Below are 18012 nucleotides of genomic sequence, written 5' to 3'. Positions count from 1 at the left end.
CTTTTTATTTATGTGTTTCTGTCCTCTTTTGGCTTTGTTTTGCAGGGTTAGGCAAGGTCAACGGAGGTGACCTTGCCATTTCTGTGCAAAGGGGAGGAAGACCTCGGGACGAAGCATCTCGGGTGGCCCGAAAAAGGGGGAACGACGCGAGAGGGGAGGGAACCCTAGGGTTCCCTGGTGCTTGCTTGATTTTTGGGCTCCAAAGGGCCGTCTAGGTTTTTTAGAATTTGGGCCGTTTTAGGCCTGTTGTACATGGGTCATTTAATTTTGGGCCCGGGCATAAATTGAGTCCTACAGTCTATATACTCCTCTTCCTGTTCCTAGTTCACCTTGGACTGACATTTCAATAGATTTTGTAATAGGTTTACCAAGGACAAAGCGTGGACGAGATAGCATCTTTGTGGTTGTGGATCGATTTTCTGAAATGGCTCATTTCATTCCATGCCATAAGACTGATGATGCAACCCATGTTGCCGGTCTATTTTTCCGTGAAGTTGTGAGATTACATGGAATCCCAAGGACTATCGTTTCCGATAGAGATGCAAAATTTCTTAGTCACTTTTGGAAGGTGTTATGGGGTAAGTTAGGTACTAAACTACTTTACTCTACTACATGCCACCCTCAAACTGATGGTCAAACCGAGGTGGTAAATCGAGTTTTGGGATCTTTGCTTAGAGCCATAATAGGTAAGAATGTTAAATCTTGGGAAAAATGGATACCCTATGTTGAGTTTGCTTATAATCGCTCATTCATTCTTCCATGTGTTTTACTCCTTTTGAGATTGTATATGGCTTTAATCCACTTCTGTTTTAGATTTGCTTCTTTTACCTTTGAATGAGATCGCTAATTTAGATGGTGAAAGGAAAGTGATTTAGTGAAAGAGATCCATGAGAAGGCTCGTAAAGCCATTGAGAAAAGAATGAGTCCAATGCACATCGAGCTAATAAAGGCTAAAGCAAGTCTTGTTTGAACCTGGAGATTGGGTATGGGTGCATATGAGGAAGGAACGATTTCCTTCTAAGAGAAAGAATAAACTTGATGCATGAGGAGATGGACCATTCCAAGTACTCGAGAAAATAAATGACAATGCTTATCGCATCGATCTTCCTGATGGGTATAGTGTTAGTGCTACTTTCAATGTTTCTGATCTTTCTCCTTTTGAATTTGATGTAGGTTCAGATTCGAGGACGAATCTTCTTGAAGAGGGGGAGAATGATACGAGCCAAAGAGGTGACACTTAAGGGGTTGTTTTTCCTTGTGGTCCAATCACTCGAAGCAGGGCACGACAATTAAAATCAAAGATGAATGCTTTTGTCCAAGACTTTGTTGCTACAAATTTAATTCATCATGTTCGTGACATTGACAAATACGGGAATGCAATTCACTGGACCAATATTGGAATAGTGAAAAGCCCATAAATTGGTGGATTAATCTTTTATGTATCTTATTATTATTATTTACTTAATTCTCATTGGTTGGGACACATCATTTATAAGTTAAGTAATTTTATTGGTTAGGTTATTATTTATTTATTTTCTTAGATAATTTTAAAGAGTTTTATTAGGATTCAATTACTCTTTAAAGAGTTTTTATTAGGATTCAATTACTCTTGTAATTTGCCTATAAATAGGCTTGTTTTCTACACATTGGAGGACATAAAAAAGAGAGTATTTGTTTTCTTCCAAATTTGTGTGAGGCAAATTTTTGAGAGTAGAGTGATTCTTCTCTTGCTATTTAGTTTGGAGTTTGTTACTTTTGAGGGTATTTCGGAGTTACAAATATTCAAATTTCTTTCCCGTTCATCGGTGTTTCTAGAGGTTCTTCTTCTAGGGGTTTCGTAGGGAGCCGCTCAATTATTGGCGTTTTTGGTTGCAAGTTAACCAAGGGTTCCATAGGGCAAATCTATCCTTTTATTATTATTATTTAACTAATTTTATTTATTCTCGTTTTTATTTCTAATTTGTGTTTCTCTTGTGTCTAGATTCGGGGTTCCGCATCAAAATATATATAATTAAACTGGAAGTGTCCGCAAGTGTACGGGTTAAATTGTAATATAATAAAGTTTACAACTAAACACTGGTAAGTATTCCGAGGATCGTACCAAAGGGATTGCAAATTGGAGAAACTATTATTAAATTAATTACAAAAAAATAATTACTAATCTAATCGAGTCACGAATTATTAGTGTTAGTCCAAATTAATAGATTTATTAAACTAATTAAATTATTAAACCTAAATTAACGTAATGGAGTTTCCTATTCCTAGTGTCGACAATGCGAGCCTCTAGCCTATGATCAATTAAATATCTAATTATCTAATTAAATAATTAATTATCCTAAATTGAGTTATTTATCACCATTAGCTAAGAATACCATCTCGAGCTCATCTTCGTTAAATATTTCGGTCTCTTCCTAGGCATACAAATAGCCTTTCGATCTCACCTGTCTCGATATTCTATCAGAGGCATCATTTCCTTATATGACTAAGTACTCTTGAATAAACAACCAATTTTGGATAACTAATTACTTAATGGATAAATTAGTTTATTAATTGAATCATGCGAGATATGAAATAAGCACAAGAAATTATTCAATTATTTATACAAAAGCTAAATGATAATGTTAACGAAAATATAAATGAAAGAATAAGAGATAGGAGAAAGCTCATGAATATATATTGAAACATGATCCCGTAGCAATCTCCACTCGTAATTGTCTTCACATCAGAATAAAAAGGTTCCAATTACACGAAAATAAAAAGAAAATACTAAGAAAATTGAATAGGAAAAATCGTCTATCTAAGTCTGCACTCTAATTTGATGACCTTAAGGTTACTTATATAGGCAACGGGCTACTTGGTGACCACTATACCGTAGATACACTTAGATACCAATTAATACAATATTCTGATAAATGCTAGGGTCCAAATAAGGAAATATCCTAAAAGTACCATCCAAACAATCAACCATATTTTGGCTCGTCGTCATGACATGGGAAGGCTCCTCGTCACAACGTCACCACCGTGAATGCATTCCTATCTTCATCGTGTCGTCGTGATGAGAGGAAACTTTTGTCACGACGTTAAGTGTTTTCCTAACCTCAGCAACTTCATTGTGCTATCGGGCTTTCTTGTCTCGGGACCCAATCATCATCCCTTGTATTCTTTGACCTAAATTGACATTCTACACGCTTAAATGACCTATTAGTCACTCACGAGGCTTGAGTTGGCCTTAGGAGTCATTGAAATAGTATAAAATACGTAAAAACACTTATTTTATTAATATTTCATTCCTAACCTACTAATACTAAAAATATAACAATTAATTATAAAATTCTGAGAAAACAAGCTCGTTAAGTACAAAAATGACCTAAAATAACTACTACATTTGACGACAAGTCAAGGTTCTGTTGTGTTATTTAAGGATTCGTGGGTTTTTTATGATAACAATTTTTTGGTTGACTTGGTTCTGTTGGATGGGTTGGAAGATATGGAGTTTTATGAGCTATTGAGTGTTTGATGGTTCTTGTTGGGATGAAGGCTTGATTGTGGGTTTACTGTTACCTTATGGTGGTGCTCGTATTCTTAATATGCCACTTGCTTATACCATGGGTTATGATCACCGAAATTATTTTTTCGTTGTGCCACGAGGCATACTGACGTTCTAATAGAACCTATGCCCACTTCAGGAGATTTCATCACCTTAACAAAGCTTGAAGAGTAGGTATAAATTCTTTAAGTGTTGTCTCCTATAGGTTTGGTATATACATAGGTTGAACTCTTAACAATTTTTTGGTTGACTTGGTTCAATTGGATGGGCTGGAAGATATGGAGTTCAGTGAGCTATTGAGAGTTGATGGTTCTTGTTGGGATGAAGGCTTGATTGTGGGTTTACTATTACCTTATGGTGGTTCTCATATTCTTAATATGTCACTTGCTTAGACCATGGGTTGTGATCACCAAAATTATTTTTTCGTTGTGCCACGAGGTATATCGACATTCCAATAGAACCCATGCCCACTTCAGGAGATTTCATCACCTTAGCAAAGCTTGAAGAGTAGGTATAAATTCTTTAAGTGTTGTCTCCTATAGGTTTGGTATATAAATAGGTTGAACTCTTATCTAGTACCAAGTTGGTTGGTTTGAATTTGACATTATAATGTTGTAAGTTATGTAGAAATGATGCGGGAAGTGATATATAAAAGATTAAATTTGTTTTGAATGAATCCATGAAGGCTTAATATGTTTTAAATATCCTTTTTAATGATTTTATGTGTGTACTGTTTGGTTGAAAATATTTAGGGAATTATTTTTACATGTATTTGGATTATCTTTAAGCATGTTTTGTGTATACTATGTTTGAAGGTGATTTGAGGAGAATTTGGAGTGTTTTTGGGTTGCTTTGCTTCGATGTCACGACCTTGAATTTTGTAATGTCATGACATTGTAGCTCAAAAGGTGATGTCGTGACTTTGTCCTTGCAGCATCACGACATTCACCTACGGCATTGTGACTTTGCCCAAATAGCAAGTGACATTACGACCTCATGTACTGTCCCAGCATTGTGCACAACCTTATTCCCATTTCATTATTTAACTTGTATTGAGTCCCAAACACATTCAATGTTCCCGAACCACTCCTAAATGATTTTAAATTGATTCTAAAGCCTCTAAATTTTCGTAAAGTTGATTTATTGATATTATAAAAATGTTTTAAATTGGAAACGATAAAAAGGAAAAAAATATATTCAAGATTTCTTGTTTGTATATATTCTGACAATATCTCCCATTTCGGCTGGACAATGGGATAGGTGAAGGGTGTTACACAAGAAAAGGTATATCATGTTTTATGATATTAAACACTTTTCAAGATCACATAATTAGGAGCTCTTTGAACATCCATTCTTTATCTCATGTTTTTTTTAATTTAATACATTCATTTATTAATATATTCAAGCACTTAGTTCTCTAACAATATTGAACATTTTCAGTTATTTTTACTCTCTTTTAATGAAAAATCATTATATCAAATTTCAACTTTTAACTCATTTTAGTAATAATTCACATTTTACCACTATGACATAACTATAATTATCTTGACACTTTTTAGTCTATTTAAGTGCCATAAAGCCAAGTTCATAAATTTTACTACATTTCTTCCAATTACCACAACTCACTAACTATTATTTTTATCATATAAGTACTTTAATCACTTTTTAAATATACATATATCTATTATATTGTATTTCACCATTTTAATAATTTTCATGATCATTTTATTAAAGGGAGGTTAAAAGAATACATGATACTTACCTCTTTAATAGCAAAAGTTTCAAAAAAAGCTTCTCTTAGCTTTCTCAACACGTGGATCCACCCATTCATCCACTGAAAGTCTTCTTCTACATCCATTCAACATTTTTTAGTACAAAATATAAACAAAATATTAATACACATCCTTCATCACATTTATGATATTAAATACCTTAAATAATTAAGGTGATATGAAGAAAACATATTTTTTTACTTTGGAGCTTTGTCTCTCTAGCATAGCTTTATTTGATTAACTCACTTGAAATCTTAGCCTCAAATAAAGAAAACAATTGTGGAAATCAAGCAAAACATTATTTTCTAGTAGTAAGATTTAATGGAACAAAACTTAGTGGGTGGGTGTTGATTGGAAGAGAAAGGAAGAAAAAAAGCCATAGGAGGACCTCTCCTCCCCTCTTATGTTGTTGCAAGAAATAAGAGAGAAAATATCTAATTTTTTCTCCTTTTATTTACCATATAAATGAGATTAAAGTCAACCAGTCAAAATTATTCAAATATGTTGTTTACATTTCATCTCTATGTTAAAAATTAATTCCATGACTCCAAATTATTTCTAGTAATTTAATATCTCAAAATATAATATTTTTAATGTAGATTTCATATAAAATGATCAAAATGCCCCCTTATGAGGTAGATTTCACTTTAGTCCCTTTTGTCTCATCACCTTTCTTTATTCCATTTAACTTTAGTACCTCAAATTTTTCCTAATTTGCACTTATCATCCATAACAATCAATTATTCATACATAAATTTACATTTAGGGTCTTTCTCAAGAGAAATAAAAATTTAGGGTTTAGTCCCTAAACTTTCATTTTCAATCAATTTCACATAATCTTGTATTCACCATCATTCCCTTTAAATCTCTTTTCCACAACTCATGTTAATCCTTTAGGACTTCATTTATTGAACTTGTCTTGAATGTCTTTAAAATTCACTATATTGGGTTTTGAGCATTACAATTACAATATCAACAAGAAATTTAATGTTTTTTTTATATCTATACTATTAATTAGGAGTTTAATTGAGTTTTTGTTATTTATCAAGTGAGCTCCAATTTAGTTGTAAAATTACTAAAAATCTATTATTTGTACAAGTAACAAATATTATTTTAAAGTTATTTTGTTTTTGTATAAAATTAGATATACATAATAAAATTTAAACTCAAAATATAGCATTTTTGACAAAAAAAACATAACAATTTTACTATCTCAAGTGTATCATTTCAACCAAACCATATTTAATTTTTATATCAATTTTCTATAAAATTGATACATAAACGTGGAGTATATCTTAAATAACCGCCTACTTATTTTTAGTGTGTAATATATTAAATATCAAATTATCAGCTATTCTTTAAACAAGTAGGGTAAATTACATAAAAAAGCCACCTTTTTTTAAAATTTACCAAAATGGGCTCGATAAATAATTATTTACCGGAATGGGCTCATACCGAAAAAGCGCGTCCACGTCAGCGCGATGTCAGAGTACGTGACAGTAAAACGCGTCCTCAAGGGCGCGCTTTGTCCACGTGATGAAGCTACGACGACGTGGACGCGCTTTTCTCACACGTCGCTCGTCCCCTGGGACGCGTTTTCCCCGCGCGTGAACAGTGCAACGACTATTTTTTGACCGTTGGTGAATCCCCCAACGTTAAAAAAAAACTATAAAAACCCCCCACCCCTTCATTTTTTTCACAAATTAATCCTTTCTCTATTATTCTCTCAATTTCCTCTCAATTTCTTTCCAAATTTCTCTCAAATCCCTATTTAATCTCAATTTGCTCTCAATTTGCTCTCAAATTTCTCTTAAATCCCTATTTTTTAATTATTTTTAAAAAAAATTAATTTTTTAAATTTTTTTTTAAATCATAAAAATTTGTACGAATTTAGCAATGGCCGGAGATTTGATTCGTCTTGATAACAAGCACATATCCGTCGAACAAATGAAAATGGTAAGTGTTAAATTTATTTTTTAAATACTATTTAAGATTTTTTTATTTATGCAATTTTAAATAATTATTAACTTATTATTTGTTATAAAAGTCTGTAGATCGGATATTGGAATGCTATATCTGTAATATGCGTGGTCCTCCATCACCGTTGGTAGAGAATTACCTGCGGGAAGTGGGTTTTTGGCACGTGGCGACGGTAGGCCGGGGATGCAAGTTGGACTCGAAACTTATCAGTGCGTTGATTAAGAGGTGGAGACCCGAGACGCACACATTCCATCTTCCATGTGGAGAGTGCACTATCACTTTGGAAGATGTCAATCTGCAATTGGGATTGCCGGTGGAGGGGTACCTAGTCACCGGGTCTGTTCAATCTGACGATTGGGGAGCGGTATGCTACGAGCTTTTGGGCGTTATTCCAGAGAAAATTAACGGAGGTCGGATCAAGATGGGCTGGTTACGAGACACATTCCCGGATCCGAATGATGATCCAACTGAAGTAGAAACAATCCGTATGCTCGGTCATACATTCTTCAGATAATTGGAGGTTATTTGATGCCGGACTTGTCACGGAACCTCGTACATCTAAGATGGATGCTAAAACTCGTTGATTTTAGAGCAACTGGTGAATTGAGTTAGGGGCTTGCCGTGTTGGCAACATTATATCGGGAGATGTGCGGGACGACGCGACCGAGTAAAGCGAAAATCGGAGGTTGCCTGTCACTACTGCAGTCATGGGCACGGTTTCGCTTTCCATTTTTACGTCCTCGAGTGGACCACCCATATACATTCCCACTCATAACGAGGTAAATTTTATATTATATTTTACAATTATTACGTAGATTTTAAAAATTTTTGTATGCTAAAAATTTATTTAATTAGGTGGAACCATCCGGCAAGTTATGCTCGATTACCTACCTCTCTTGAAGATATACGGCTTCTATTAGACCAACAGTCGAAAGCACAAGTATTAAATAAAATTGATATTTATTTGTTGAGCTAGTCGATTGGTATTTAGTATTTATTATTATGTATTATGTATATAACTAATATTTCCATCATGTTCATATAGTTTCAATGGACACCATACGAGGATCTAGCAATTCAGGCAGTAATTCTGGATGAGTACCTCCAGAATCCGAACGCTTGGCATGCGAAAGTACCATAGGTCAACTATGCGACCGTGGAGATGCACCAGTCAGACAGAGTATTATGACAATTTGGATGTAAAACCCAAAAACGTGCAAAACGCTCCCACAGGGACGTATTTTCCTATCACGTACCCTAACATCGTGCTGATGTGGACGCGCTTTTGGGAAAATGGGCCCATTCCGATAAATAATTATTACCAGGCCCATTTCGATAAATTTTTAAAAAATAGCACTTTTATGTGTAATTTGCCCAAACAAGTAGGCCCATTTAACACTCACATATGGGCTTAAGGTCGAATCTAAACAGGTCTATTCTTATTATAGGCCTCAGTTGTTCACATCTCATTTCTCGATTTATTCCTTCTTCACCTCTATTGAGTTGGAATTGAAAAAAGGTTCCAAGAAATGGCTAATCGTTCTCTAGTTTCCCTTTACAAGTTCCTTTTCAGGCACCCTTTTCAATCATCTGCAAAACCCACGTCTCCTTTTCTCTTTAAATCCCTTTCTCCGTTTCAAACTCAACTCGCGGCCAACTCTGTCCCATCTCCGAGACCTGCCTCTTTTCGATTCCCAGTCTTCCAAACCTCACAAGTTCAGCACCCAATTTACCACATCCTGAGGAAGTACAGTTCTGAGTCACCAGCATCCAAGTTGGATGTGAACAAGGAGGTGGACTCGATCAACCTCAAGTTTGCAGAGGCAAGAGAAGAGATAGAGATGGCAATGGAGTCTAAAGAGACCGTTTATTTCAACGAAGAAGCAGAGTGTGCTCGTGCTGTTGTTAAAGAGGTTTTGGACATGTTTGAAGGGCTTTTAGGAAAGCTACCAGAGGCCGAAAAGGCTGCTTTGCAACGTTCAATGGGACTTAAGATTGAGCAGCTCAAGGCTGAGCTTCAACAGTTGGATGATTGATGAGGTTTGTTTAAATGGATTTTCCTCAAAATATATATTTTTGGCTTTGTCTTACTTCATTTTTCATAACATAGCTGAGGGATTTAGTGATTTTAGCTGTGACATTCGATTGAATTGAAAGATATGATTTTGAATAACGGGTTAGTATGGTTTACATTCTGTGGTTATCATTTTGAAGGTGATGATAAAGGAAAACTGTAGCATTCAGAGGGAACAATTGAGAATATTTGTGAACTTGTATCAGCTATAATTAGATGATAATTTATCTCTCTCTCTCTTTTTACCTTATGATTTGTTAGCTTATTTGGCAGTAAATTTTACCCAATTGTGTTACTTCGAAATATTAGCTGAAATGCTGGAAACCTGAGTCAGGTTGGCATGTTTTTGCTTAAACTAGATTAAAGCACAGAGAGTTTTCATTATCCACTTTTGGTTCCTTTTGTTCTATGTTTGAAGGATAGTATAGCCAATGGTCCAAAATGCTGCAACTCTTTAACTAATCATTCTTTTTCTGGCACTTAATCACGGCAAGCCAATCCCAACTTCAATTGAACATTACTTAAAATGACATAAACTTTTGCCATTAGTTAAGTTTTTGGTAGGGAACTCATTTATTAGGCAAGCTAAGTAGGCATGGGCATTCTGGAGTAGGTTACTCTTTTTTAGGCCAAGAGGCTGTAGAACAGATGAACAGAAACTGGGATTTACTCAATCAGTCATGGTTTGTACATTGGCAAGAGCAATACATCTTAAGAGTAAATCATAAGACTTGATAGCTTGTTTGATGAAGTGAGGGGTCAGAACGGCAAAGAAATTGAAAGGAATTACTGTTGTAATTGAAGTTGGACAAATGAATAAGGTTCTGATTTTTCCGGAAACCTTCTATTAAAACTATCCTAAGTTAATGATAAGGAAATTAGTTACTAACCCTTTAATAGTGTATTTATACTATAACTCTTAGTAAGAGTCACACGCAATCACATGAGAAGATATAATACAGACTCAAACATAATAACTAAGAACATAAGCATAGACAGTTAATCTAAATTCAATGCTCCTGCATCAATTTTTTCCAGAGTTGCCAACTTTTTTTGTGCATGTTTTAGCAGTCTTTACGTGCAAATAGATACCTTGGCTGAATGAACTAGTTCTGAGCTTCAGTTGCACCAGAACTTGTAAGTAATATTTGAATGATGAAATCAAATACCATTTGATGTTACTGAACAAATTAGTCCTTTCTTATGGCTCCCTTCAAGTCTAGGCTGAAACCTCAAAATTGTGTTGTTACTTTCAAATGCTGCAACTTCAGCTTTTTTTCATTTGTCCATTACCACGTATACATACATATATTTTTGTGGAAAGGGAACTAAGCATCATTTTAGTATCCCCCCCCCCCCCCCCAAATAGAAAAAGGAAAAAAGATCACTTCTATAATAACTATGGTTGTGTGTGAACGAACATCTTAGTGCATAACATATCTTGATATATTTGCTAAGGATTTCCTTTTGGTATGTAACATAATAATGGTTTGAAGAAATAACTGAAGGAGGAAGATATTTGATTTTTCTTTTTCCAGTTTATGAAGAAAAAGTGTTAAAAAGTTTATGTTTTGGTTCTAAGATTATGACTGATTATTCTAAAGTTGTAGAAAAGTGTTGTACTTTTTGTCATTTTTAATAAAAAGAAATGAACTATACTTTAAATATTGTTAAACTTGAAAGTATGCTGTACAAAAAAAAAAAGAAAAAGAAAAGAACTTTTGGTACATTACCAATTGGGGGAGGGGATGCCATTGCCAAGACTTGAACCCTGGACCTTAGGGTGCAATTATAAAGCTTCAAGTAAGTACTCCTTTAGGTTGTTGGTGTTATACAAATATTATGTAGCAGATACGAACTTGGCTTCTTTCTCATCTGCATATGTTAGCTTGAATTCTTTGATTTCATTTGCAAGGGATATATACTTTTTTGAGTCCTTTCTAAGCACAGATTCATGTTCATATCCTATGGTCTACCACGAGGACCTTCATTTAAAGGTGCTTCAGAAAACTGACCTTTACTTTTTCTTTGTCTCAGTTTCTAAACACTCAGTACATACTCCAAATATTCTGTTATAAAAGAATTTTTTGTGATTTTGATAACTTGAAATACTTTAAGAAGAACCTTCCTTCACTATTTTTTTTTCTGCTTGCCTTTTAACCTGAGCATTAATTTTTTATTATTATTTGACTTCTCATTTCCCTCAAGTCTTACAGAGGTGGATATGGAAGTCATCCTCCAAATATGAGGAAATGCTTTGAAGAAATTGAACCTACCTTTGTCCAATTCATACTTGCATCACACTTATGTCCAAATCCAAGTGACATAGAGCCAGGCATTCTATACTTCTCTCTTCTCTTTCTTGTGAACCACAAAATTTATGTATTTTCTAATGGTTTAAGAAATAAATTGCTCGTCTGTAAACAGATCTGCTGTTATTAGTACATTACCCAAAATGAGTCAAGCTTTATTTATGACTTAGTTTGAATACTTGGTCTTGTATCAATGTAATCACTCTAAATTACTAGTTCGATAGATTAGTTTTGCTTGTTTTGAACCTACAATCCTCTTGCTAATCTGCAAGTCAATACAGATAGCAAGTTTGCACTTAGTGTTTGTGACTGTATGTTTCAGATATGGGTTCTTCCTAGAAAGAAGCTAATGTGTATTAGATTGCCCTAATATAGCATCATCCATGCTGACAATTGTAAATCGTTGATGTCCTCACAAAAAGTATAAAAAGTAGAGCCCCTGAAAGGTTCAATAACATCTGAGGTATTACTCTGTGTGTATATTCCCATTAGCGGTAACTTGATCTTGAAAGGTTAATGATACCTTAAAGTTGCACATTGCATTGAGAGTTTATGTAGTGGAAAGGTTTTACAGGGACTTAACATTCAAACTCTCTTGTTGCTCTGTCACTTCAATATTTCTGTTAGTAGAGTGAAGTTTGGTGACAAGTGTATAGTGAACTTTGTAATGCTTTTGTAGCAATTTCTTCAGCTGTTTAATAAATACTTGTAAAACTTTGGTGGCAGGAGATTTTCTAAGTGCATTCTCAAGGCAGTGATCTTTTTTTTTTTTTTTTCTCTAGATAATGAAAAGTCCAGGATTTTAAGCTTTCCCTATTGTCGCACATGCTACAACAATTTCTTCAATGAATTACTTCAATTCACTTGTGCAATTTTTACTAGTCACACTTGTGATAACCAATGCTTTACAAGGAAAAGAATTCTGTGTTTAAAACTTTTCACTTTGATACCTAATTTTGAGATAAATTAGAAGCTATTTGAGGAATCATACTAGCTTCAAGGACATGTGTTTGTTTCAGAAAGATGATCCGAGATAATAAGTAGAAAGGAAGGATCCAGAGGATGAGATGTTTTGTTTCCCCTAGTATCTTCAACGGTGTATGATTTGTTATCAAGTCTGGGAAGTTTATGATATGGATTTCTATTACCCTTCCCCCCTTGTGTTTTCTTCATGCAGGATTTGTTTGTTTTTTGTTCTTAAACTTTTTTGTTGGCTTAAAAGTTTGTTGTGAAGTGTCTCTCATTGTTCTACCTTTGAATCACTCAGTGACAAGATTCTTATGAGTTTTATACATTGGGTGCTACATATGTTTACCATGTCTTATACCTTACTACTACTTGGTCGATGTTGCATCACTTCTTTTACTTAATTTTTAAAAGCGAATATAATGTCTATTGAACCCGGGCTTGGTCCAGTTAGTTGTATCTTTAACAAACTCAGGGATGTGATCTTGGTTTATGTTGGGCGATTAAGATTGACTGTCCAATTGAGAAAGGAATAGGCTATGCATTGCTGCACGTGCATTTGCATTGCAATTGTTCCTACTTCTGCCAAAACTTTGTTTTATCTTTTACAAATATGGAAGCTTTGTTGCATGTTCATGGAATCTGAAATGATCTTTTGCCGACATATCCTGTTTCTGAACATGAACATCTAAAGCAACTATGTAGGCGATCTCTCAACTGGAACCATGTGAAAAAGACTATATAGATTGACAAAGCAGTTGATTTCTCAGAGAATGTGGGGAAAAGAGATTGTTGTCTTTTTGCTTCCATTACAGGTTTGTTGTTCATCCTATTTGTAATAAAATATCACGTACTGTCTGTTCCAAAACCATGTCGGTTTGCAGTTCTAATATCAGAAGAGGTTGAAGAAAATGCATGGGGGATGAAAGACCATGTGGGGAAACATTAGAAATAAGGCTTCAATATGGAATAAAAGAAGTGACAACTATGGATTTTTGGTTCAATTCTATTTATAAAATGCACAGGTGACTAACGTCTAATGGTGTTAATGAAAGTGTTGAATCTGCAAAATTCAGTCAATAAAGTGCTTCATCTTATTTTATCTTTAAATTTTATTAAACTAAAAAAATATTCATATAATTTAGAATTTGGAAACAATAGTTTAATCACGTTTTTTTAATGAAATGCCTATTTAGAATTTTGACACATTGTTGTCGAAGTAATTTAGACCCAGAAATATAAAAATGGGTGAATTTAGATTTTGAAAATTGTTATAATTTTTAAATTAAAAGGATAGGAATTAAAAGTTTGGACACTTTAATTTATAGTGGTTTGGTTTTAATGGTCTATATTTACTAATTTGTATACTAAAATTAAAGATTGTCACAACTCATTATTTTCTTTTATACCATGTTTGGTTCATTGAAATAGAGCTATACTAGAGATGTAATAGAATAGAGCTATAATAGAGATGTAATGAAATAGAGTTGTAATCAATTGTTTGGTTGAATGGAATAAAATAGAATTGTAATGGTATTATTGTGATTGGTTGAATGAAATAGATGTTGTAATAGCATATGAAAAAAGTTGAAATGACCGAGCACCCTTAATAGAATTTTTAAGTAGATGATTGTTAAATTTTAATTAGATTATTATTAAATATAATTTAATAAAATAAAAATAAATAATTTAATCATATTTTAATATAATTATTATTAAATATAATTTAATAAAATATATAATTTAATAATAATGTTTTTATTTTTGTAATAACATTTTAATATAATTATGTTTTTAAAAGCGCTATGTTTTTATTTTTGTGAAAATAATTATATTTTACATCCAACAATTCCATTACAAGCACGTATCATAGTCATCAATTTGTGTTATGCCACTCTAGAAACATTGTGATGACAGTCTGAAAGTAACAAATAAAATAACAAATAATTCATATTGGAGACTTCTTCAAAAACTATTTAATATTTCAATTGAATAAATGATGATTTGGAGACGTAAGAGTTTTATAAGGACAAAATCTTAAAACAACGTTCTACATTAACAACAAAAACCCTTTTCGACACTTTCACAGCATATATATCCCTAGAAATTAAAGAAGAGGTTTGCAACATCCAAGCTACAATTATATGCAGGGAATAACCCCCCAGAAATGATAAACTATTCATATAGCATTCAAGTGTATGTAGCCTATCTCAAGGAAAGTGAGTAAGATGCCTTGTTGATGCAATACCTGATTGGCAAGGTCCAGTTCAACAAATACACACTCATATTATGCCATTGATGCCAAGAGAATGCACTCACTAAATTGAACATCAATCTTTATCTGATGTATATCTTTTTACTCTAACACGTTCACCATTAAAGTGGATGTATTTCCATTTGCTCATGTATCTTTTAAGAAACAACTTCTGCTTGTCTTAAATGTAGAAACTATAGGTCCATGCAACTTAAAAGCAAATAAACTACAATAGTTATTTGGATTATTACCCTTAGAGCTCTCTTCTTCACCTTGTTCATTACAGAAAATTGTTTGAGCCTAACTTTCACAATCTCACCTAATAGAACATTGGGTGCTTTCTTGGCATTTTGTAGCCATGAATGTTCTGCATACAATAGTTGGGATGATTTTTCATGCTTAGAAAATATATATCAACATAAATAAAGCATGTAATATGTACAGAAGGTTCCCAAGCACTTCTTGTGTTGTAAGACTCTGCTTTGGATCAAGATTAAGCATTTTCTTTACAAGGTCCTTTGCATTGTCCAAAACCTTAGGCCATGGGTCCCTCTTAAAGTCAACAGCAGAGCGAATAATTGCTTGTGCCAACTCTTGCTCAGTCTCTATATGCAAACACGAGAAATCTAGTTTATATCTATTTTTCTAAAAGTAAAAGAGTAGATAGTGAACCGTATGCAAAAGAATACATCAAACTCCTGATACATAATATTAAAGATAATTTAAAAGTTTTTTCTTTATATCTCTCTTTTCTTTATGCGAACTCTGGAAGCACACATTGTCTCTACATTTATCTCGAGATATAACCTTCATGATGTCAGATGAAAAAAAAGGGAAGTACTTGAAAATAGAAAGGCAAACCTGCCTAGAATGGTGGCACACCACAAAGTAAAATATAGACGATAACTTTAGCACTCTATACACCAACCTCTGGGCCATAATTACGTTTAAGAACCTCTAGAGCCATGCAATATGGGTTTCCCACGATCTAATTGAATCGTTCACCTGTTAAAAGAGAGCATTCTTGAGCTGTTTGAGCATAAATTAAAAAGGAGATAACTGAAGCAGTCCTATAGTTGCATGGACCTATAGTTCCTAGAAAATAACCGCTTTGAGATAGAATGATTGTGTGTATGTAAAACCATGTTCCACAACGATCCGGCCTCATCCACTCTGTTATCCATATCAAATGCAAGTAGAAGGGTTCATATGTTCCCATCATAGCTCATTGTCCTTTGCTTAATATCCACTTTGTCACTTGAGTATCAGCGACTTCATGAAATCTAATTTAACCTGAGAAAATACTAAACATAACCAAGCCAACAACCACAACTTAAATTATATAGCATTTTGAACAAATAGATTGAATCAATAGAAGCACACCAAATAATCATTCAATGAATCTTTTAGCTTGAGAAAACCAGAGGAAGATGCAAAATTTAAGTTCCCTGCCCCCTTCCCCGAAAAAAGTAACTTTATATAGACTGTTTTCTTTACAAATAGTAATCCAAAAGTTAAAATATCTGGCCCCAGAATAGCACCATTAAACAAGAACCCAATGTTTCAATGAAGGCATTTATCCCCATAGAAATTAACAAATAGGTAGTTATACAGAAATGTGTAATTAAAAAAAAAAAAACTAAAACATCCAAGTTCTAACTTCTAACCAAAAAGGCACCATGCAGTTAAAAACTATCTTCTATTACACCCATTGTTTTTCTTATGATCAAAAGGGCAAGTATAAACACGTTAATTGCAATAATTACATTCACACAATAACAAAATGAAATACATCATAAACCATTTTCTTTAAGTCAACAAGGACCATGCATTATGCATATAGCAATTCAAAGAACTAAAATGCAAGGTTGTCACATTTTTTTTCTTACTTCTTCTTTTCTCTGGGAACAAAATTTCTATCATTTTTGGTGATACAATCTGACTTTGTCTTTGCATATTGTATCCGCTGCACCAAATTAATCATACAGTCAATCAAACCTAAGAATCATTATAATTAAAATTGCATATAAATTAAGCCTAGAAAAAGAAATTGATTGCAATCAAAAGTGATGCCTAGAATAAAGTAAGTTTGGTTCAAGCAGCCACTCGTAGAATAAAGCAAGTTTGGTTCAAGCTGCAAATGGTGTTATTGATGAGTAGCAAAAGTCTTCCATAGTTGCAGAAGGAACAATAGCCCTAGTTTATGTAGGAAAAAGTAAAATGGCTCCTAAAATTTCAGCAAAATGGGTTCTCAGTAAATAATAGAATAACTCCAACAACATTAGTACAAAATAGATTTCAGTCAGTGGGTATACAATAACAGTGAAATCACAAAATAAATGCAACACAAACATCATTAAAAATCGAAATTAAACTTCAAATACTAAATCCATACTATAACTACACACTATACCCAATATAAAACAAATAAGCAAATTAAACTTACAATTCTAATAAGATTGAGCACCTTTTTCCAGAGCTAGCTGAATCTCTTTTCTTTTACAAGTGATGCTCGTTCTTTCCAACCTTCTTCACTGGTTTCCTGCAACTTCAAAAATTTAGTGACTTTGGGCTTTTAATTCAAGATTTTGATAAATTGAATTCAATCTTTTAAAGGAGACCCTCTTCTCAACTACTTTGGAAATGCTTAGTGATTGTTCACCTAGCTTTTGTGAACATTTAACATAAGGGAGTTTTGGATATTGAAAACCCATGACCTAATGAAAAAGCTACTTCATTTTGAACCTAGAAAAAAAATTCAACCTTTTTCAATTACAAATGTTTAATAAATTAAGATGGCAACTTGAAAAAGGAAAATGAAACCTGAAAGTTTCAACTTTACCAACCTTGTTTTTGGACCATGTAGATAATGGATAACTTATTGAATGAATATGACTATAAGCCATTGATTGACTTCTCTATTTGAGAGAAAGAAAAAAAAAAACTTACCATCAAAACAAGCAGGGCCTTGCTAAGAACCAAGCGATTCCAGTGATGGGTTGGAATCGCTTAGGAGTGGTAAACAAAGTGTGGGTCTGTAACACCCCTAACCCGTATCTGACGCCAAAAAAAGGTTTCGGAGCATTATCAGACTTACAAATCAAACA

At 33.6% G+C, this 18012-nt stretch overlaps 1 protein-coding gene and 1 long non-coding RNA gene across 5 annotated transcripts; one reads left to right on the top strand and one right to left on the bottom strand.

The window, feature by feature from the left end:
- The first annotated feature begins 8757 nt into the window (after positions 1 to 8757).
- Positions 8758 to 13655, top strand: LOC105774055 (embryogenesis-like protein). 4 transcript variants are annotated; one of them, XM_012596371.1, is made up of 2 exons: positions 8758 to 9339; positions 13357 to 13655. In XM_012596371.1, the coding sequence occupies exon 1, from the start codon at positions 8829 to 8831 to the stop codon at positions 9333 to 9335; it is 507 nt and encodes a 168-aa protein (XP_012451825.1). In that variant the 5' UTR covers positions 8758 to 8828; the 3' UTR covers positions 9336 to 9339; positions 13357 to 13655. The 4 variants fall into 4 exon arrangements, with proteins under 4 accessions (XP_012451825.1, XP_012451828.1, XP_012451826.1 ...); XM_012596374.1 differs by having other exon boundaries at positions 13346 to 13655; XM_012596372.2 differs by lacking the exon at positions 13357 to 13655 and adding an exon at positions 11590 to 12055.
- Positions 13656 to 14732: 1077 nt separating this feature from the next.
- Positions 14733 to 17659, bottom strand: LOC105774472 (uncharacterized). Its single transcript, XR_008197097.1, has 5 exons — positions 17352 to 17659; positions 16795 to 16871; positions 15992 to 16209; positions 15834 to 15910; positions 14733 to 15510 (listed from the first exon to the last, which is right to left on the bottom strand). It is a non-coding gene; the product is annotated as an uncharacterized LOC105774472 (long non-coding RNA).
- Between the last annotated feature and the right edge of the window lie 353 nt (positions 17660 to 18012).

This window comes from Gossypium raimondii, chromosome 6 (assembly GCF_025698545.1).
Source record: "Gossypium raimondii isolate GPD5lz chromosome 6, ASM2569854v1, whole genome shotgun sequence".
In the NCBI taxonomy this organism is placed as follows: domain Eukaryota; kingdom Viridiplantae; phylum Streptophyta; class Magnoliopsida; order Malvales; family Malvaceae; genus Gossypium; species Gossypium raimondii.
This window is presented reverse-complemented; position numbering and strand designations above follow the sequence as displayed.

Coding starts and splice junctions, on each gene's coding strand:
- LOC105774055 (XM_012596371.1), top strand. CDS start 8,829: ATGGCTAATCGTTCTCTAGTTTCCCTTTACAAGTTCCTTTTCAGGCAC.